At 43.5% G+C, this 22,714-nt stretch overlaps 1 protein-coding gene across 1 annotated transcript in view; it reads left to right on the top strand.

The window, feature by feature from the left end:
- The window catches only part of pcnx1 (pecanex 1), a gene marked incomplete at its 5' end in the record, with an annotated part of 32,277 nt that overhangs the window by 6,958 nt on the left and 2,605 nt on the right, over positions 1–22,714 (top strand). Inside the window, 29 exon segments of the mRNA XM_035673464.1 lie at positions 82–1,812; positions 3,977–4,106; positions 6,115–6,308; positions 8,024–8,117; positions 8,569–8,626; positions 9,346–9,578; positions 10,888–11,041; positions 11,231–11,263; positions 12,459–12,630; positions 13,409–13,519; positions 13,715–13,806; positions 14,759–14,868; positions 15,329–15,434; positions 15,820–15,912; positions 16,072–16,222; positions 16,508–16,649; positions 16,846–17,023; positions 17,310–17,418; positions 17,733–17,862; positions 17,951–18,009; positions 18,159–18,374; positions 19,104–19,357; positions 19,465–19,695; positions 19,854–19,954; positions 20,198–20,348; positions 20,457–20,687; positions 20,771–21,045; positions 21,183–21,361; positions 21,884–22,314. Coding sequence (XP_035529357.1) covers positions 82–1,812; positions 3,977–4,106; positions 6,115–6,308; positions 8,024–8,117; positions 8,569–8,626; positions 9,346–9,578; positions 10,888–11,041; positions 11,231–11,263; positions 12,459–12,630; positions 13,409–13,519; positions 13,715–13,806; positions 14,759–14,868; positions 15,329–15,434; positions 15,820–15,912; positions 16,072–16,222; positions 16,508–16,649; positions 16,846–17,023; positions 17,310–17,418; positions 17,733–17,862; positions 17,951–18,009; positions 18,159–18,374; positions 19,104–19,357; positions 19,465–19,695; positions 19,854–19,954; positions 20,198–20,348; positions 20,457–20,687; positions 20,771–21,045; positions 21,183–21,361; positions 21,884–22,314 — 6,149 coding nt within the window.

Here is a 22,714-nt window from a genome sequence, read left to right as displayed (position 1 = left end):
TACACACACGTCTTTCTCATCTCACCGGCTTTGACTTTTCAACGCAGTCCTTAATGTTTATTTCTCTTTGTGTCCATTTAGATCTGCTATCGGACGCAAAGATGTACTGCCTTGTTCCCAATGACTCCTTTGCCTCCTTGCAGCCGTCAACCTCCTTGTGTCCTTCAGAGCTGTCCAGGGAGCCTGCTGATCTCTGTAACTCTGCTGCTTATCACTTCAGCCTGTCACACTCCTCCTGTGACACAGAAGTGGCCACTCATGCATCCATGCAATCTCAGACCTTTAGGAAGGAGCTCCGTTCTCGGGGGCTGCCACGGACCTCTAGCTCGGCGGGTTCTGCTTTCCCCGACCCGTGTCTACCAGACTTTGCTCTGTACCCTCCACCCAGGAGAGGTGGCCTTGACCCTGTGTGTGAGCTGGAGACTGCCAGACCTCACAAGCCAGGGGTGTGTGGTAGAGAGGGGGCTGAGCGGCTGTACCAGCAGGACCAAGCTGTGCCCTCCACTTCGGGGGTAGAGTGTTATAGGCACAAAGAACCGCGCAAAGTAGCCCGCTCAGCCTCCAGGGAGGCAGGGGAAGGTAGCTCAGGACTGTATCAAGTGGAGATGGGTGGTGCGGGGAAAGGCTCTGGTGCAGGAGGAAAGTCCCAGGGAGGGGAGCGCAGTGCTGATAGCCTGAGGAGTCTGAGTACTCGCAGTAGTGGCTCAACTGAGAGCTACTGCAGTGGCACAGACCGGGACACCAACAGCACTGTCAGCAGCTTTCATAGTGAACAGACCAGCTCTACACATGTGGAGAGCCTGCTCTCGCTTTCAGGAGATGAACGTGTGCGGGACAGAGGAGATGCTGTATCTGCTCCTGCAGACGGCAGGACTTCTAGCCTGGGCAGTATTAGCTCTCGAGGTCTCAGCAACCTTCCCTCCAGAGAGGCCAATAAAAACCCTCATGCCAATGAGCTGACTGCTAAACAACCTACTGACACACCATCCTGTGCAGCCAAAGAGCTGGTGGAACCTGGCAGGTGCCAGGAAGAGCCTGGCATCAGGACCAGTGCCGATGGCTCAACAGGTGTAGCTGCCACGGAGCAGGAGCAGGTGAAAGATGAACCAAAGTCAGCCAACATTGTTCAGAGGACTTCCTCCCTGTCAGCAGGGCGCAGTGGACGCCGGCGGACCGGCAAGAAAAGGGCAAGTAGCTTTGATGCCAGCCGTCACCGGGACTACATGTCTTTGCGTGGTATGGCCAAGCCTTGTAGTGCTGTGTTTACTGGGGGTGGAGAGGAAGACTCCAGCGATCAGAGTGAACTTAGCTGTGCCTCAAGTCTCCACTCCACCCACCACCTAAGCACAGACAGCTCATCTAGCACCACCTCCCGCTCCTGCCACTCACCAGAGGGCTGCTACAGGGCCCTGAAAGCCAAGCACACAGCAGCCAATGCAGCCGCCTCCTCCTCCTCCTCCACAGTAAAAGCTGCGGCAGGATCTGAGGCAGGAGTGCGAACTGGAGGGAAGAGGCGCACCTCCCGCCGAACCCCCAGCACAGGCAGTGCCAAAACGCATGCGAGAGTGTTGAGTTTGGACAGTGGTACGGCTGCCTGCCTTAATGATCCCGGCCGCCTCGGAGCTCCAGCTGGGCCTCGACCTCTTACCACCTCCAAGTCGGACCTGGAAGCCAAAGAAGGGGAAGTCCTTGACGCTGCTTCCCTGCTGGGTCGGGCATCCCAGCTGGAATCAGTGACCCGCTCCAGAAACAGTCTGCCCAACCAGGCAGCTTTCACTGAGCCTCAGGATGCCACTGCTGCTTCCCTGCGGGGTATGTACTACACACAGGGATCTAACATACTGTACACATCGCATTCTGTCTGGTATACTACTGGTCTTTGATGACTAGCCCACATTTTACATTTAAATCAATGCAGTGACTCTGAAATGCATCCTGTGAAATGTTGTGTTTAACCCTGTCCACATTTAATGCTACTGATTACTCCACTTGTTTACACATGCACTCTATTTTGTGACTTATCTGCAGAATATACTGATATGGACACTATTATCTTAGCTTTGGTTTGTTTAAGTGATAACTGAACTAAGTTTTTGGATTTAAGCGGATGCTGGATAGCTGCTGTCTGACCTATTTGCAGGAGCGTAATGATAGTTTACCAAACTGAGATTGTGTTGGGTGTAGTTCTCCAGACATTAGGCTTGCTTCATTATTGCTTGTGTGTGTGTGTGTGTGGCTGCATAAGAGGTGTTGTCTGCCTTGCTCATTCAGTGTAACCATGGTGAGTTTCCACCGAGTGACAATTCTGACCCAAGCATAGTGTTCCTTGTGTAGATCACTATTAGCACGATGGCACAGCGTGTGTTTTGTGCTGAGGTTAGACAAACAGCAGTCTAATAGACGTTCCCTACCCCAGATTCTTAAAACTTTCAGACTACGTCTTCTATTTTTACTGAGGTATCGTCTGTCCTGGTTCTTATTACTTTGCCTGCTGTGTGTTGTAGACATTTTTCATGATGGTTACTGTTGTTTCGGGGGTTTTCTAAGAGTGTACACCTCCTGGGATAAATAATATCAGCGGCTGGATGTGTCTGGACATGTCGAGTGTTGGCCGGAAAGCTTTTCATAATTAGTGTTTGATTCAGATTTGATTCCTGCCGTCTGGATCTTTTGTTTGTTTAACCTCACTCCATACATACATACAGGAGCATTCATCGGCATTAGAATGAAGCGTAGCATTGGTTGGTTGGTTGAAAACATCCATTGACTTGGGTTGAAGTCATCAGCGGTGGTTAATGGGATTTTGCTGGACGTGGGAAAATGTTTTCTGCCAACCCACTTGGTTCTGATGAGCTGAATAACAGAGCGTCTTTTCAAAGAATACATCGTGCTTTCTTTCTCATACACACGAAAAGTTAAAGTTGGAAGTGAATGACACAGTCACTACTGTAGGCTAACTTTAGCTCGAGTTTGCTGAGTCATTTTGCTGCATCGAATAGTTTTTAGCGTGCCACGGAGGAACCTTTAAACGGTTTTGTGACGAGAGTGAAATGAGAAGTTCTCCTCCTCCGGTGGCTCTCCTCCAGGTTGCCCAATGGTAATGCCATTAAAGCAAGACACCAGTCACTGTGGCCACAAGTCACACAGTCACTGGTATTAGTGGTGAATGCAGGAATGTAGCATAACAGAAGCACAAGCAGAGAAGAGTGACTCAGTAATGACAGTTATACAGCAATATCTATTTATAGTTGGCTCACATTGGCCGCCATGAGCTACTGGTCATATCGGACCAAGTAAAACTGTAGCAGCACGACTCGTGTGTGCAATGAACTGAGCAGGGTTGTGTTTTATTGCTTCTGAATTCAGCTTTTTATTTGTGACAGGAAGATTATTTCTTCTTTTCAACAGTTGCATCGTCTTGCTTTTGAAGGGATTGACTCAGGAGGTTCTTGGGGAAATTCAGTGAGCCGTTGTCCTTTAATCACCTCTTGCGGCCGCAGTGGGCCAGCGGCAGCACGGCAAAAGTTATAAATACATTTCTATTTTGGAAAATGTGTCACTTCAGACATACTGTATGTTTCAGTATTGTTCTAAGATTATCTTTTGGGGATTTGGTAGGGACAGCAGAGACACCAGACAGGAAATGAGAGGAGAGAGCGAGGGACACTATATGCAGCAAAGATCCCCAGCTAGACTGGAATCGGGGATGTTCTGGCTCCCGTCTCAACCGCTGGACCACCAGCACAGTACAGCCTGTTTCAGTGTTGTTCTGTCATGTTTGTAGTTGACTTTAAGGAGTGACATTCATTACTAGTCTAAAGTTCAAGGAGCAGATTTTGTAGCTGTTGCATTTATTTATTTATTTTAAGTAAAAAAAAATACTGCAAAACACATGTTGGTGTCCACATAAAGCTCTCAGGGGAAAAAAGGAAACTCATCCAATCTGACTGGCCAATGATGTCTCTCACCATGACAGCCCCAGGGAGCGAGGAGACGGTCATATTTCGGCGTGAGCGTAGCACGTTTCGTCGGCAGGCGGTGCGGCGGCGACACAACGCAGGGAGTAACCCCACCCCACCCACGTCTCTCATTGGATCTCCTCTCAGGTACGCCGTGCATGGAGCAGGGAATCCTTTCTGTCGTTTTTTTTTGTTGCCTGGTGTGAGCATGTTACCAGGTGGCGCTGTTTCCTCTCCCACATCAACACCAGTTTTGCGTCTTCTCCAGTGCATGACATCGAGCGAGACATCGTCTATCATTGGATGGGTGTCTCCACTCTGCATGTGATGTCTTTTCGTCCTCCTTTTCTCAAGACTTCCCTCTTTTCATCCTGTTATCATACGCTCTGATCTTTTTAAATTCCACATTTTGAGCACGGATCAAAGAAAGGAGTCCTTAACAAACTCAAAGGCACAAGGCCACAAGGTCTGACTAATCTGCTTGGCTGACATACCGTCTCCCCTCAGAACTGCGCATGATTCGTTCAATAAAACAGACATCCCGCTGTATCGCATTGCTTTGCCCTTTTGAGTGACCTTTCTAAGGAGAGAGATGAAGATGATATTGATCATTTTAAAAATCAAAGGTTTAAGTCCGTCCCCCAAAGGAATATACTGTGTTTGTTGTTTTTTAATTGTGAGTCCCTAGCTGCGCATTCATAGATTTTCCAGCATTTTACAGCTTCTAAGCAGATTTTGTGTAGGGTAAGCTCAATTATTCACAGCAGAGAGATATTTAGAGATTTCCATTATTTATACTTTTAACATAAATTTTAACTAATATACGATGTTACATGGCCAAATTTTCCTGCTGGTTTCTGTCACATTCCTGTTGCTATATTACATTTTTTTTCATCGTGGCCCTTAATTGTGCCATGTTAATATAGTATCAATTTGGGCACATCTCCAGTGCTCTTATCAGTCCCATTTGTAACTTCATGTGGGATCTAACCTTGGACAGAGTGTGTGTTTTAATCCTTGCTGTCCAAGATGACGGTGACCTGACATGATTGACTGCTGCCCTGCAGAATACTCCAAATGACCCGTCACTCCCGAGGTTGTAGCCTGATTAGAGAGACCGTGTCGTAACTAGAAGGTCACAGGTTCTCTCCTGCTTGTGTGTCCCTTCCTGTCAAATTAGCAAAGCATAAAAGCCCCTATGGGTACATCTCAAAAACAAAAAAAACGAATTACCAAATGTAACGTGGCAATTTAAGCGCTGTTGGCACTACAGACAGAATACTTAAACCACAATGTCTGTGCTCCACTGGTCTTATGCTGTGGCTATACATCAGGTTCCTGAGATCTGTAGGACTGTAGGAGTTTTGCTGTACGACTGCCAACAGCTATTCACTTCTGGCCAAGACTCTTATGTTTTCCTGCATATATCCAGCAAGGTCACATTTCTAAACGCTGAGCCTTGAAAAATGTTAAGCAAGGAAAACAAGCGTGCAGCCTGCCAGGGGTCAATAAACTTGCAAATTGCAAAATTGTTCCCTCTTCCACTCATCCCTCCACCTTCCACTGTCCCTCCACTCCAAGCACTTTTCTGACTTTCTTGTTTTTAGGCTTTCTCAGACAGTTTACTCACTGCATGATTATAATATTGTAACTGATTTGTAAGTAATGACAGAATTAACGTATCTACCTGTGGTGTAGTTTAGAGTAATTAATTTTTTCCCTGAAGACCCAGTAGTTGCTCTGTCTGTTTATATTCCCCTGCAAAGTGCCAGAGAGGTAAATAGTTATATCCTTAATCTTCAATATTAGTGTTCTTCTTCCAGGAAAAAACACACGTTACAATTCTGTACAGTCAGAGCACAAATCACATCCATAGCTCATCTAATATTATACATTTGTTGTCAGAAATCACAGAAATTAGCCTCCGTGTCTGTTTTTTTTCACCAAAGTCAACACCTGTTCACAGCCATTTTTCCCTGGAGTCGGGAACCTCCACTGCGACTGCCAGCATGTGCATCACATCACCTGAAATCCCTCTATTGTAAAATTACCTCCTCACCCCTCTCCCCCCCTGTGATAGTGTTGCACATCAACAGTAACCACCCTGGCCTCTATCACTTCTCATTTCCTCCCCTTCTCCCTTCTCCTCCAACAGTCTTCAGGAGGCTCTCAGCCAGGCCTCCCAGCCTTCTACTTCCCAGGTGAAAAATCAGCCATCCAGAACCCCGTCCCAGGTGACCGTGCTGAGCACAAGCGCCTCCCTGCTGGCCAGGAATGGAAGCACACACCTGGAGGGTTCTCAGGACAAGGCCTCAACCGTGGGCGCTACCAGCTTGCAGGATGACTTCGGTAGGGAGCTCATGAAGAGAAGCTGAGATTTTAAGATAAAGGAATTTCTCACGGAAAGAGAGTTGATAGTTTGTGCGGAGGTGGATGACAGATTTGAATTGTTTTTGGCTGTGTTTGTTCTGGTCTTATAAGCTCTGGTTAGAAAGTTGCTATAGCGGCGTTGATGGTTTGGATTTGCTTGAAGAGAGCTGGTCACAGATATGACTCTCGCAGTCAGTCATAGCAAAGCGCTATTATCCACGGTCGGTGGACTGACGCAATCAGTCAAAGGAGAGCGCAATTATCCATGCTCCATTTATCTTTGTCTGTGATATTGTGTCTGTAGCCAGTACTTGACCTCACTTGGATGTTACCGCATTGGTCATAGCATTCCTCCCCCCACTGCCGACAACATGGTACGCGTTTTACTGATATCCTCACAATGTCAGTGATAATATTGTAAAGGCTTTTTTTTACGTCCTTCCTCTGTACCAGTGGTAAATGGATTATTTCTCCTACTCAGAATTTGACCCGGAGCAGATGGCTGTTCTGAGAAAGTTGTTGGTCTGAGTGTGTGTCTCTGTGCTCTGTGATCCCAGGGCGTTAATAATTCTTGTTTATCTGCAGATGATTTCACTACTTTACACAGTGTCTGAGTTTACTGTATATGCAGCCTTGATGAAATGGGTTTACTGAATACCCGTGCCCAGCTGCATGAAGCCTCTTAAGAAAATATTTTCCTTTGTAGTTCTCTGATGATTTCTTCAGAAAAAAATGCATTGCGCAAATTTAACTTGGGTCCTTGTCAAATATCCCTGAATAAATAAATTAGTGCAGGAATTCCTGGAAGTTTGTTTTCAGTTGCACAATCATTTTTTCATTGTCAAACAGGAGGAAATTAGTGTTTTAAGACATAAAAAAAACCTTCTAGATACATTTTTTATGTTACTTTTATACGTTCATATTTGTTGATTCACACTGGACACTTTGGGATCATACTCACTGTGGAACGTGTTTCCTCTTGACTTCTCTGTGTATCTAACAACTCAAGACTCTCTGTTCCACCTTAGACTTCTTTTTTCACATTTTTCCTACCATTTTTAATAACCGAACTATTTTTAAAATGTGAGCAGCGTTACCGTGGCAACTTTTTGTGTTCCTCCTAAACTGTTAGGAATAATGCAGTATACTAGGAATTTTTGGAATCTCTTTCAGATTTTTCTTGCAATACTCCATAAGCACATTAGTTTGGAAATGAAAACATTGTAAGTCAAAAAGCCCGTTCAGTTTCTTCATTTGTTCTTGTAATCTGTAAGGTACTGTGTGTTGGATTTGTGGATTTGTGGATTTGTTTGTGGAAGTAAGTAAGCCTTTCTATCAAGGTTTTTTACTCACTATAGTTGAGCTTCATGGCTGCTCCATTTAAGTCCTGTTTTCGTGCACTCATCACAAGATAAATTACAATAAAGCGCCACATGAGAACAACCTGACTGTTGTTCAAGATGAGCAGGAAATGACTGACTTGTTTATAGCCTCTTTGGGAGGAGGCACATTCACTCAATGATCCCATCAGCTCAGATGAACACAGTTTATATTACCAAAGCTATCTAATTCCCTGCATGTTAACATGTAGCTTGATTAACTTATTCCCACAGACAAAATCCCTGTTTGCTTGTGATGTCTCTGGGCTGACTTTATGTCTCTCTCTTGTTGTGTTGTTGGTGTTGTTTTTCCAGGAAAGCTCACACCCTCCTTGTATGAGGTCGGCGGGTGTGACATGTCCCTGGTCAATTTTGAACCTGCAACCAGAAGAGCCTCCAATAACGTATGGTAAGTGTCAAACCAATAATTCTTCTGATTTGTTCATTTGGATTTCAGATTATAAAAAATAGTCTCTGCAAAATTGAAATAAAAGATGTTAAACTTGTATATCTACTGATAAATTAATCACTGATACATGTACTTTTGTGTTGAGATAGTCCAGTTGCTAGATAGCTAAGCATAACAATCAGTCCGCTGTATATAGTTTTTGCAGAACTTTTAAGCAAGACTCAGTTTTAGGCTAAAGATAGGACAATTAACTGTCATATAAACATGGCTGAAAGTTTAATTTACACAACTTTAGCCTTAAAAAAATATAACCATACAGTACAAAGGAAGAACAAATAGCCTATTGGCTGTTTAATTTGGGGTCACCAGGAAATGAATCATGATTTGCTACAGTAAGAGCAGCAGATGCTTTTGTCTCATCAGTGTGCTCATTTTGTCTAATGCCCTGCAGGGACACCGACTCCCACCTCTCCAGTTCTACCTCAGTTCGCTTCTACCCTCATGATCTAGTGAGTACCCTCCAGTGAGCTGCTGTGCATGTGTGAAAGAGAGACATAGAGAGCTAGACTTGCAGAGAGAGAGGCATGAGACTGTCAGACTGAAACAATGGACACACAGAGACAAAAACAAACCATATCTTTTCTCTCTCTGCGTGTCTGTTTTGCATATTTCTGCATATTATTTTTGGCATTCATGATCGCCAGTTTGAACAGGTTTCTTATTGTGTTGGCTGTTGTTCCCCTCTCGTATGTCTTGCCCTTTCTTGAGACCAAAAATAAGTCATATTACACCCATTTTAAAATCCCTATACTACTACACACAGTGACTACCAGCTGGCTCCAGAACAGATTTAGATTTTTTTTTTTCCCTTTACAGCCTGGCATCTAGATACTTTTCTGATATGTTCTGTATGAGCAAGAAAGGTGAATTTGATCATCTGTTGCTAGCTTTTTAATCATTTTTGCAACAAGAATCCAGATGGCTGGGAGTGGGTGTGGGGGTGGTGGTACAGTCTTCATCCTGTGTAACAGCCAAAATCAAACACTCTCAGTGGAATTTAGAGAAAACATTTAAATCGAATATCTTCCATTGATCTCTCAACTATAATAATTAATTATCTTTTTATACATCTGTTTACTATTCTTATTTTAATCACATTTGTAAAATACTTGAAGTTGTATCATTGGTCAAAATGCAGCATAAATAAGTTTGACTGACCGTGGGACAGATCTCCCTCCATCACATCCGTGTGAACCGTCTGCTGACGATGGACCCAGAGCTGTTGGAGCAGCAGGATGGAGATCTGAGCCCGGAGCTCCAGGATGCACCACTGGGACAAGAGGACCCTACAGCTGCTGCTGCTGCTGGCAAAGCCAGGCAGTACTACCGCTTGTGGCTTCTTCCTTTCCTCTGGGTTGGCCTGCACTTTGACCGGCTTACCCTGCTGGCACTATTTGACAGGTAAGGCAGCCCAGACATCATCATCGTTTTTAGCAAAATGTTTAAATACCATAATGCAGCTTTATGCTTAGGTGCCCTTGAGTGACACTGGTAGAGTTCTTTTGTCAAATATCTTTGCCAATTAAAGTGTAAAAACTCAAACTTGTCCATTGAGAAGTCTCTTGTCATATATGATGCCTGTAAATATTTGTGACAAAAGCTGTGAAACAATAACCAACAAAAAAAATCACATAAATGCTTCTTGTAGTTAGAAAGTTAGCAGACAACTTACATCACTACTTTGACCTAAATATCCTTTTCTCTTGGTCATTAACTTAATTTATTATTTAGACTAGTAAAACGGGTGTATCTACAGATTAAAATTCTGCCCAGCACAGCATTAACCATTTATTTAATCAGGTCAGTCCCACTGAAATTATGGACAGTCCAAGATGGCTGCACCACAGTTTCTGACGGACAAAAAGCAAAAGAAACAGCCGTCTGAGACAGCAGCATACCGCTAGAGCAAGTAATTCCTAACAGATTAATCATCCATACTTCACACTCACAAATATGTACGGGTTCCTTAAAGGTCACATTTCTCTGCAGGCTGATCAATGTAGAGGGGAGGTGAGTTGTGTAGTGTAAGCCTTCATTATCCATACATATATATATATATATATATCCACTGCTGTCTAAGCTTTAAAGACTTGAAGTGAATCAACAGAAATCGACTGTCGATTATACAAACCTTTTCTTTATGAATTTCACCCGTATGAATTTGAAATTGTACACTTGTAAATAATCTGAGACGGTGTGACTAGGATTGTTTTCAGTGTATTAATAGTTTGAAGATGTCACAATACAACCAAATAGGTTTTTCCTTTCTACTCATCTACTGTGGAGTACCACAAGGTGCCATCCTGGGCCCTATTTATTCTTTTATATTCTGCTGCCATTGGGCTATGTTTTTAAGAGATTTTGAGATTCTTTTATTTGCTTTTATAGCACTGCATGGATTGGAGTGAGTTTATATCTCAGACCTCTTTAGCCCCTGTTCAACCCTCTAGTCCCTCCATTTTTAGCATTTGTTGTTGTTGACCCCAGACTCTGGGACAGTTTGTTTTAAGTCCTGTTTGTTCAAACTAATTTTGAGTCTCTATGGATATCATAATGACTACATGATTGCTTATATACTGTCTGTATTATTGGACTTTGTTTCTGTGCAATACACCACTTTTTACATTTCACTTATCATTTTTCTTCCTTTTTTTTTGGTACTTTTTTCAAAAAATTTACTCATTAAGTATTTTTCTCCATTGTGTTCCAGGAATCGTGAGGTTTTAGAGAATGTGCTGGCGGTAGTGCTGGCTGTCCTGGTGGCCTTCCTGGGTTCAGTCCTGCTGGTCCACGGCTTCTTCACTGACATCTGGGTCTTTCAGTTCTGCCTCGTCATTGCAAGTTGCCAGTATTCCTTACTAAAGGTGAACGCTTGACTTAACAGCACTTGACCACAAAAAAGTTAAACAGTTTTTTAAAATAAGCAAATAAATGTTTTGGTGCGCCTTAAATGGAAATGATCTATTTGTTATAATGTAGTAATACATATTTGCTAGAGGTGTAAAACAGTCATCGTTATTAGTGAATTCACACGTGTCTTTCTTTATTCACAGAGTGTTCAACCAGACTCCTCTTCCCCTCGACATGTAAGTAATTATTGCTAATAAATCATTTTTTACTTTGACACTTTTGGGGCCATTAAAGTATCCACATTTTGGGGAGTTTTGAGATTAAAGTGGATGCTGATATTCTGAGTGGTGATCATTAAATTCCTGTTTAGCCCACACAGTGAAAAACCAGTGGTCAGGAGTGCAAAATATAAAAAAAAAAACAACAACACAGAAACAGATAAGGTCTTTACAGTTTAACTTCAAACAAACAGACAAATAGACAATTTCCTTTCTCTACCTGTAGTTTTTATTCAGTGTTTTCTCTGTTTCTGTTTTGGTCATTGAAAATGATTTTGCCTTTCCCCTGCGACTCTGGTGTGTTCCTCCCTCCCTTGCGTCAGTAGCCTGCTCTGAAACGGCGTCTTTTATTAATGCAGCTCCTACTCAGCTGCAGGCACAAGCTTTAAATAGCTGGCCAGAGTTTAGACCACAGCTCACTCTCTCACTCTTTGTCTGTATCTCCCTTTCTCTCCCTCTCTTTTCTCCCCTTCCCCTCGCATCGCCCCCTTTTGCCTCACCTCATCTCACCTCAAGGACTTCTTTCTTTCCCCCCTCACGACAGTGTTGACACATTTTGAGCAAACCTGGTCTATTTAATCTGATTGTTGGTGTGTAAACTGTCAGTACTGCCGTCGGTAAAAAAAAAAAAAAAAGCAGGGCAGCTCATAGCCTCTTGGGTCGAAACCTGCACACTGCAAATGCGCATTCTATCTCTCTTGTGAAACCTTACACTTGATGCTATTTCTGTTTATACCTGTGTCACTGTCCCCGGGGCTCATATGACACTGATGCCACTGAATGAATTCTTTCTTTAGGAATAATTCTTGTTAGAATGATTATATTATTGAGTTGTGCAGTTAATGTTATTTGTTGTGATATGCTTTTAGCCACAGTGAGGGCACGCATTTTTAGTATTGTAGGTCGGTGGGAATTGACTCCCGTATTTTGGCAGTGTCATGCTCCAGAAATAAGAGAACCACTTGTAATGTAGAAAGTAAAACCCTTGGAGGAAATGTTTTTGTAATGAAATGAAATGAAATGTCTTGCAGCGTGGTATTTTCCCTTGTTTTTCTTATTTAAATGTTCTGAATGTCGAGCTGTGCTGGACCAAAATGGGAAGTCCAGCTTCTGTAATAAACCATTTATTATCATCATACCCTCGTCCCTGCAGGGCCATAATCGTATCATAGCATACAGCCGGCCTGTCTACTTCTGCCTGTGCTGTGGCCTCATTTGGTTGCTCCACTACGGCAGCCTGAGGACCACTTCATCCCGCTTCACCCTGTACGGAGTTGCACTTACCAGCTCCCTGGTACTCGCCTCTGCCAGGGACCTTGTCATTGGTGAGTATACACCCCTGTGGCATTTATGTACAGTACTGGTATTCATAACAGCATCCTATTTTTTTCAAATCAAAGGCACAAAGGGCTGTACAGAAAACATGCCAAATCAATGAAATAAAAAATGATAAAGACAATAAAAAGAAGTTAACTGACAGGGAACAAAAAAGATCAATAGATTCAGTAATGCAACTTTATAAAAATGAGTTTTTAGTAGAAATTTCAAGGAAGGCAGTGAAGGAGCTAGACAAATTGCAGCAGATCTGTACTACTTCATTAAAAAAAAAATAACATTAGACTTAAAGAGAACAATACATTTCTGGCACTAGGCTTTATTCTGCTGCCATAAATTTATCATAGTTAAAACATTGTAGTTTAGCTGGAGCTTTGTTGTAGTCAGTAAATCAGTAATAGGCAAGAAATTACTCTGACAACACACAAAAATGATGCAGTCACAACCCCTCCCGACACTTGTTTCTCCAATGCGCTGCACGTACAAGATATGCATCCACCGAAATGGTTGGATAGTGCCACCGTTAAAGCCACCGTTCATCAAACAACAATCAACATTAATTGCTGCAGTTGCCCTGGAGACATGCAGCTGTGGACCAATATGAACCAATGATATTTGTAGCTCACAATCAGAGATGCAGAACAATAAACAAGGAATTGTCATCTGCATGATCTGACATCTGGTGTAAATCAAAAATGAGTTGTATGTTGTTGTTGTTGTTTTTTGCCACACTGACAGTACTGTTGCCTTGTGTTTGTGTCCCTGCAGTCTTCACTCTGTGTTTTCCCATCATCTTCTTTGTGGGGCTGCTGCCACAAGTCAACACGTTTGTCATGTACCTGTTTGAGCAGCTGGACATCCATGTGTTCGGGGGCAACGGTGAGTAACTATTCGATGCAACAACTTCTCTGCAGGGGTGACTTTGACCTCAACAGCATGAGATAGTAGACACTCCTTCCTTTATATACTATTGTATGGCAGGCTTCACAAGAGTGCTGATTTGCATTCTGCCTGGCCTGGTGCCTGTCAGGTTGAGTGGTCTCATTGCTGACATCCTCTCTGTGCTCTCTGCAGCCTCCACAAGCCTTCTGTCAGCGCTGTACAGCATCCTGCGCAGCATCGTCACCGTCGCTCTGCTTTATGGCTTCTGCTACGGAGCTCTGAAGGTGAGAGCAAAGCCAACTAAGATGCAACATGATTAACTTGACATAATTGTACTGTAATTAAAAATTCATCTTCATCAGTCTAAAGTAAATACACTGCAAAACAATGCCCTATACAATCACCACTTCACTTCTGGATTATAAAATTGACCTCTACATGACAGCAACTTTAAACATTAAGGTGTTTGCTGCTTTCTTGGCAGAGAATAAGATCAGTGTTTCCTGTTCTTTTGAGTGATAACAGTTAATTACCAGATATATTAGAGATGATTAACAGTTTTATCATCTAAAACTTGCAGTATCTGGTAACCTGGCAATATTTGCTTTTATGTAAGTTTCTGCACTGTGGATGTAAACAAAGGCTCGGTTACTCAGGCTGATGTTTAGCAGGTATAATATTTACCATGTTCACCATCTTAGTTTAGGGTGTTAGCATGTTAACTTTAGCTAATTACCACTAAACCTGATGGGAAGTAGCGATGGGAATATCATTAGTTTAAACCAGAATATTTGTACAAATTAAAATTTGTATCTGTTGATGGTGCTAGGTGAAAAAAAAATACTTAAGTCTGAGGAGACATGACATTTCGCTTTAAACCAGAAATGTCACTGTCATGGTGACAGTAGAGTTTAAATAAGGGGATCACCAAAGTCATTGGGATTCAGTCAGTCACTGGAGGTCTGACCGACTTGCTGGCGTGGCTGATTAAAAAGGACATGTAACATGACTACTGCACTACTATGTATTTTCTCCAAAAGTGATCACTTCATTTGTAGGAAACTTAAAACATCCAAAGTCATATGTCAGGTCATCCTTTTGTTCAATATATATCCTTTGTATATGTACAGTCATTTCATCACCATAATTAATTCATACATTCTTTGTTGTTGGTGGAAAAATACAAAATAAATAAATATTAAATATATTAAAATCTTGTTATTCTCTGTGTCTCAGGAGACCTGGGAGCCTCATCACATCCCTGTGTTATTTTCTGTGTTCTGCGGCCTCTTGGTGGCAGTGTCGTACCACCTGAGCAGGCAAAGCAGCGACCCCTCTGTGCTCATGTAAGTTCACCACCTTGCACAACAAACTTTAATAGTCCTAGGTAATATTTTTTTGTATCTGATTTGTGGTGACTTTAGAGTGACGTTCAAATATTTGCTTTAGCGTGTGTAAAAAATCTGCCGCTGGTGGTCACATATGGTGAACTCGCCCATCTGGTGCATAAGCAGGCAAAAGCAGATCATCATAAGTATTTTATTACCTGCTTGACCCACGTCTGCTCGAAAGAAATCCATATTAATGAATAATCTGTGACTTCTCTGCTTGTACATATGCTGTGGATTATCTCACAAAGGGATTTTCTAAGCATTTCAAAAATGCTCAGTTCAAATAGTTTGAAGCTGCCTCACACAATGGTTGCAGTGTTAGCAGTGAGTGATTATATGTTCCCTTTGAGATAAATCACCCCCAGGAGAGTCATGGTATTTGGACCAGCTAATGTTTCTGCTTCTTGCTTTATAGCTCACTGATACAGTCCAAGATTTTGCCCAGTTTAAAAGACAAGAACCCAGAGGACCCTCTGTCAGAAGTACAAGATCCTCTACCTGAGAAGCTCAGGGCCTCGGTGGTGAGTTGACCGTCATCATTTATCTCAGTAGTTCTCAACCTACCCCAGACAGGGATGATTTTAATATCACTAATTCATTAATTAAAAGTTACCCCAATGAGAGACTGTATAAGAACGGCTATTCTGTTCATAAGTTTCACACTCTTCACTATTAATCTGACTAAATCTTATCAAATGGGGATCTTTGAAACTGCATCTTATCAAATATGGGTCAGTGTCCTGATACCAAAAAGGTTGAGAACCACTGATTTATCGTATTAAAGCCAGGACTTGGGGTTTATACTGGAATTGGATTGTTGTTTGAAAAAGATCAGGTGTACAGTTACATTTGTTAAAGCTGTTAATGTGTTGTTTTTTTCTTTAATGTGTGTTATTGAATGTGCAGAATGAGCGTCTGCAGTCTGACCTGATCGTCTGTGTGGTCATTGCTGTCCTTTACTTCGCCATCCATGTCAGCACAGTGTTCATTGCACTGCAGGTACAGTAAATATCTCTTTTTTTTCCATTTAAACGTTAAACAGTTAGTTTTTTATTAATGTGACACGAGAAAAGATCAAATGTGATGTCTGTTGCTTTGAGGAACGAAAAACAAGAAAGGACATGAGGATTAATTTCCATCGTCTCTGTGTTCTGTCAGCCTTTCCTCAGTTATGTCCTGTATGCACTGTTGGGGACGGTGGGGTTGCTCACCCACTACCTGCTGCCTCAAGTCCGCAAGCAGCTGCCCTGGTACTGCTTCTCCCACCCTCTGCTCAAAACTAAGGAGTACTATCAGTTTGAGGTCAGGGGTAAGTACGCTGGATCCCACAGCCACCAAAACCAGCTCCCAGTGTCACTGCAGTGTTACCAAAACTTACCCAGAACATACAGTATACCTTTCTGTGCTGTAGAGATCTTTTTCATAAGGAAGTGATTAGAGAGTCCTGGTGTTTCGAATAAATTCCTTTTTAATATTTTATGTCAGTTACCAATATCAACAAAGATGATTCAAAAATAGTGACTATTTTGTTTGTTTTTTTCTGAATAGTTTTGGGGAATAATTAACGTTCTCCTAACTTTACCTGTCTCGTCAGATGCGGCCCACGTGATGTGGTTTGAAAAGCTTCACGTGTGGCTGCTGTTTGTGGAAAAGAACGTTCTCTATCCACTCGTCATCCTTAATGAGCTGAGTGGCAGCGCCAGAGAGCTCGCCAGTCCAAAGAGACTTGACACAGAGTGAGAATTTTTACTACTTTCCAACATTAACTTGCCAATTTTCTCATTTTCAAACTTAAATAAGAGTGTTTCCCAAAAATATTTAACTTTTCCTTTAATTGACTATTAACAGAAGAGGTTAGAATATGTTTGTATGCTTTAATGGTTTCATCATGACACACACACGGCACCCACACGCTGATGTTTTGTCCTACAGAGTCGGCGCTCTGATGATCACAGTGGCCGGCCTGAAGCTGCTCCGTTCCTCCTACAGCAGTCCTACCTACCAGTATGTGACGATCCTCTTCACCGTCCTCTTCTTCACCTTCGACTACCGCCATCTGTCCGAGACACTGCTACTCGACCTCTTCCTCATGTCCATCGTCTTCAGCAAGGTGAGAGGAATATTTGATGAGTTGTGCGCTGTTCCGGTGCTGTACCAGAGACATCATGCATATATTTAATGTCATCTAAAATACTGTAGTCGTTTTAATTTAATATAAATAATTCATACTGCCCACTCGTTTTTCTACCGTACAGGGCAAAGTATAACAGAGTTCTTGTTATACAATCAAAGGATTTTGTAGTTAAAGGATTTATGTACGGCTGCTTATAATGCATGTAGTTATGTACACTGAAGTTCACTGCGTTTTCTTTTTGATGTTGCTGTTTTTTTTACAGATGTGGGAGCTGTTCTACAAGCTGCACTTTGTCTACACCTACATCGCCCCCTGGCAGATCACATGGGGCTCAGCCTTCCACGCCTTTGCTCAGCCCTTTGCTGTGCCTCGTATCCTTTCACTGCTGTCTTTTATCAACACATTACTGTACCGACTGAGTCACCAGATTCTTAGATAGTCCTGTACCACAGTAGCAGTGCTGTAAATCCTGCCTTTGTGAAGCCGATAATCTATTGGTTGATGCTGTTTCACGTGTGTTTTTAACGCTGTGTTATTGTCCCCTTCATGTATCAAAATTGGCAAAACATTAGAGACCCTTTTGTGTCTCACTATTATTACAGTTTCTTAATGTAGGGGATTATATCAAGCTCATATTTGACACATAAACACACAGAAGTGATCCTTGACCAGCCCCCTCCCCCAGACTCTGCCATGCTGTTTGTCCAGGCTGTAGTGTCTGCAATCTTCTCCACTCCCCTCAACCCCTTCCTGGGCAGTGCCATCTTCATCACCTCCTATGTCCGTCCCGTCAAGTTCTGGGAGAGAGACTACAAGTAGGGAAAAATGTTTTAAAATACAATTCCATGTTCAGATCCAATACTGTTTCTGTGAAATGTGATTTTCAATCTTCTCTGTTTGCAGCACCAAGAGAGTGGATCACTCTAACACTCGGCTGGCCTCTCAGCTGGACAGAAATCCAGGTGAGGGCATCATTTTGCCTTTAAAATGTATTTTTGCTTTACATCTTCCATCTATTCCAGTGCTGCCAGTGACTAAACATAAAATGTAATAATGTGTTTTCCTAATCTGCCTTTCTTCCGTTTTCCACCATTGTTCTTTCCCTCTTCAGGCTCTGACGACAACAATTTAAACTCAATCTTCTACGAACACCTTACCCGGTCCCTGCAGCACAGCCTGTGTGGAGACCTCCTCCTGGGCAGATGGGGCAACTTCAGCACTGGGGATTGCTTCATTCTGGCCTCCGACTACCTAAACGCTCTGGTGCACCTTATCGAGATCGGCAACGGCCTGGTCACCTTTCAGCTCCGAGGGCTGGAGTTCAGAGGTGAGAAGGTCCTTTTGTTTCCACTTGAAGGACCCTTTGTATATTATAACAGATTAAGTTTGAACAGCTGGTGCCACTGGCTCCTGGTGTGGTTTTAGTTAACAACTTTGAAAATCAACAAAGTCAATATACTGTTCTGTTCAGTGACTTCCAACTTCAGTCTCCAAATCATCATATTTGTACAGATTTATCTCCACTACCTATTTTTCCAACCATGTTAAACTAAACCACATTATTTGCAACTTGGCCTAGTTCTTGATTTTGAAGAACTTCCTCATTCACTGAGAATAAATGGGGATCATTAACCAGTTGCCCAGCCTTTCTATTTGTGACATGAGCATTCCAGCATATGGGCCCAGACGTGCTCTATCTTCCTGAAAAACACACCTGTGCATGCTTTATCGGCATGACTTCAGGCACTAGTGCTCTGCTGCACAACAAACCTGCTGAAACAGAGAGCATGTGACACACTGTGAACCTTTTACAGAGTTGGAGACACTCCTCAGACACTCATGATTCTCATCAGCAGCCTGTCAGCATTTTTTCAACTGTAACTTGTGAAAATAGATTTTGTTTTTATCTTTTTGTGTGTTAAGATTAGTAATAAACAGTTTATATATGTGAGATTCAGACAGGTCAGTGGGAAAATCAGATTTTCTCTCAATTTACTCTCCACACGAGTTGATCTGACTTTTTTTGTGTATTAATAAGTAATATTTCCCTCCACAGGAACTTACTGCCAGCAGAGGGAAGTGGAGGCCATCACTGAGGGGGTGGAGGAAGATGAGGGCTGCTGTTGCTGCGAGCCGGGCCACCTCCCTCACATCCTGTCCTTTAATGCTGCCTTTGGACAGCGCTGGCTGGCCTGGGAGGTGCTGGTCACCAAATACGTGCTGGAGGGCTACAGCATCACAGATAACAGCGCCGCCTCCATGCTGCAGGTGTTTGACCTTCGACGCATCCTGACCACCTATTATGTCAAGGTTAGTGGGATGTGACTGGACTAAAAACAAGGTGTCACTTTTTAAATGCACCATGTGTTATTTATATGTATATATGATCTAAATACATCACCCCTTCATGGTCTCAGGGTATCATCTACTATGTGATCGCTTCGCCAAAACTGGAAGAGTGGCTGGCTAATGAGACCATGAAAGACGGCCTGCGGGCTTGTGGAGAGAGGAACTACGTCGACCTGGATCCCACCTTCAATCCCAACATCGACGAGGACTATGACCACCGACTCGCGGGCATCTCCAGGGACAGCTTCTGTGGAGTCTACCTGGGCTGGATCCAGTACTGCAACTCTCGAAGGGCCAAGGTAATGCTGGATTACTGTTACTTGACAACAGGAATGCTGTGGATCAAAAAAATCACAATACTACTACGTACAATACTGTTAAGATTTTTTAGGTACAAGTTAGCAACAAATGGGATTTAATATTTCATGAATCTTGCTTGTCTTTGCTTTGTTTGTAGCCTCTGGACTGTGAGAAGGACTCGGCTCTGGTGCTGCTCTGCTTTGGTCTGTGTGTGCTGGGGAGGAGAGCTCTGGGAACAGCATCCCATCATATGTCCAGGTTATTTAGTAATCTTTATTGTAATAAGTTAACCTTTTATAATGCTTTAATGACTGCGCAAGAGTTCACTTATGTAGGCCAAACAAGCAGACACATGGTCATCTGTGCTGAACTACATTTACATGATCCATGCACATACACGTGTTTTGGTTCCTTCCTTCCTTTCTGTCTGCATGAACTGTTCTTTAAACCTTGTGAGTAATAATCAAACTATATGTCCTCAACTTCTTCTTTCCATCACAGCAATCTGGAGTCGTTCCTCTATGGACTTCATGCATTATTTAAAGGAGATTTCCGCATCTCCTCAGTGCGAGACGAGTGGATCTTCGCAGACATGGAACTGCTCAGGAAAGTTGTGGTGCCTGGAATCCGAATGTCTCTCAAATTACACCAGGTGAGCTGCCACGGGTGTCATGTTGTCGCTGCCAGATTAAACAGTTTTTGACCTCAATTTCTGGGTCAAACTGGATCTGTATCAAAATGTTGCGGCTGTTCTTTTTAGGACCACTTCACGTCCCCAGATGAGTACGATGAGCCGGCAGTTCTTTTCGAGGCCATCTCCACGCACCAGCAGAACCTGGTCATCGCTCACGAGGGCGACCCAGCCTGGAGGAGCGCTGTGCTGTCCAACGCCCCATCGCTCCTCGCCCTACGCCACGTCCTTGACGAGGGAACCAACGAGTACAAAATCATTATGCTCAATCGACGATACCTCAGCTTCCGTGTCATAAAGGTGAGAACTGCAGCAGAGTAATTAGTCGTTGATTGCTTGATCATTGCTATTACTAATACTTGATGTGACCTCTTGTGCTGCAGGTGAATAAAGAATGCGTCCGAGGCCTTTGGGCGGGGCAGCAGCAGGAGTTGGTGTTCCTAAGAAACAGAAATCCGGAGCGCGGGAGCATTCAGAACGCCAAGCAGGCTCTGCGAAACATGATCAATTCTTCTTGTGACCAGCCAATCGGATATCCCATCTATGTCTCTCCGCTGACCACCTCCTACTGCAACTCGCACCCACAGCTCGGACACATCCTGGGAGGCCCTATCAGCATGGGGAATATCCGGAACTTTGTTGTCAGCACGTGGCACAGGTTTGTGGCTCTCTGTAGTGCTCCTAAAAACACAAGTATGTCAGTCATCTGTGCCACTGCGTGACCTGTTAATGTTTTCTTCTTTCTTTCTCTGTGTTTTTAATCTTTATTAAAAGATGATGAATTTTCTTTTGTAGGTTACGGAAAGGCTGCGGTGCTGGCTGTAACAGTGGAGGGAATATCGAGGATTCAGATGCAGGGGGGTTGTCCTGTGGCAGTGGAAATGGGACAGGGGGCGACTCTCAGCAGAGCTCAATGTCGCAGGGTGGGAACTCTGGACCTGCACCCCCCCACTCGTACCAACCGCACACTCTGGGTGAGAACTGCTGTACCTGACAACCACTAATGCTATGAATACACTGACAAATTAACCTTTTTGAGTTCTGTTAAACTAAGTATAGTTTAAATTTCACTGGAGACGACAGTGTTCATTTAGGAAAAGCTACAGTCGCTGTTGCTTTTGTTTAAGGGGTACTCCACTCAATTTACACAGAAAGGTTGGTCAGTGCTGCACAGCCTGCAAAAACAGTTGCATACTGTATTGTGTAGCTCCGGAGGAGCTCTCTGGAGTCTGAGAGATTAACTTCGATGATGCCATCAAGGTTCTCTCGGGCTGAACTTGAGATTTCACACTTTTGACAGAAAGCTTGTGTTATGAACTTGGGATGTGTAGTTTTGAAAGATGACTGTGGGACTGAAATCCAGGATATTACGGCCTCTGCTGCATCAATTTTGACAATTTTTTTTTAAAATCTGTCCCTCTCAGTCCTCAAATTTGATGAGATTGCCGCACTAAATCACTGGAGAACTTCCCTAATTTCATATGGTCTATGTCCAGGCACCAGTCAGAGTTCCCAGTCTGTTCAGTCGGGTTTGGTACGTCACTCTCCTGCCCGAGCCTCTGTTGCCAGCCAGTCATCCTCTTACCGCTACAGCAGCAGTCGTCACTCTTCCCTGCGCACCTCCACCACAGGCCTGGAGCCCTGCCGACGTTCCTCCACCAGCCAGTTGTCTCTGCGCACGCTGCCCACCTCCCTGCAACTCCGGCTGGGCTCCGCCTCCGACCCTACCGGCCCCTCCGGCTCTCTCTCCAGCCACAGCATCCCTCCCTGCAAACGGCACACGCTGGTGGGCCTCCTGGGCAACGACGGCATGTGCAGCACCGTGACCGATCCCCTCAGCCAGCATCATCACCATCATCACCACCCTCAACAACACAACCCCACCGTCTCCACCGTGCGCAGAGATGACATCTCCTACAGAGTGCAGGTTTGTAAATATTGTGTAAAAATGAAATCATGTCCAGAAAACAAGAAGAACACCGGCAGAGTTTAGCAAGTGAAACTTAGCAGTTTCTGTGTGACTGATTTATCCACATCAACAAACAGAAAACTGTGCCAGAGAGTTTTAAGTGTTTCTCATTCGTTTCCTGTAATTGGACCTGCCTGTCTCAGATCTTTAGCTCACTGACAGATAGAGCTAATTTAAAAGCACCAGCAGCAGCACCGTGCTCTGCAGATCTATAGCTTCCTCTGTCTGTCAGTGAGTCTACAAAAATGTCCTAACCCTTGGGCGGCAACACATTTCGAAAAAATTTTAATGTCACATCATTTTGTGATGAAAGAAACCCTTCAAATTCTGAATCATATCGCAATTGTAATATCTGTCA

The sequence above is a fragment of the Morone saxatilis genome, unplaced genomic scaffold (genome assembly GCF_004916995.1).
Source record: "Morone saxatilis isolate NCDOM2014 unplaced genomic scaffold, NCSU_SB_2.0 Contig3, whole genome shotgun sequence".
Taxonomy (NCBI): domain Eukaryota; kingdom Metazoa; phylum Chordata; class Actinopteri; family Moronidae; genus Morone; species Morone saxatilis.
This window is presented reverse-complemented; position numbering and strand designations above follow the sequence as displayed.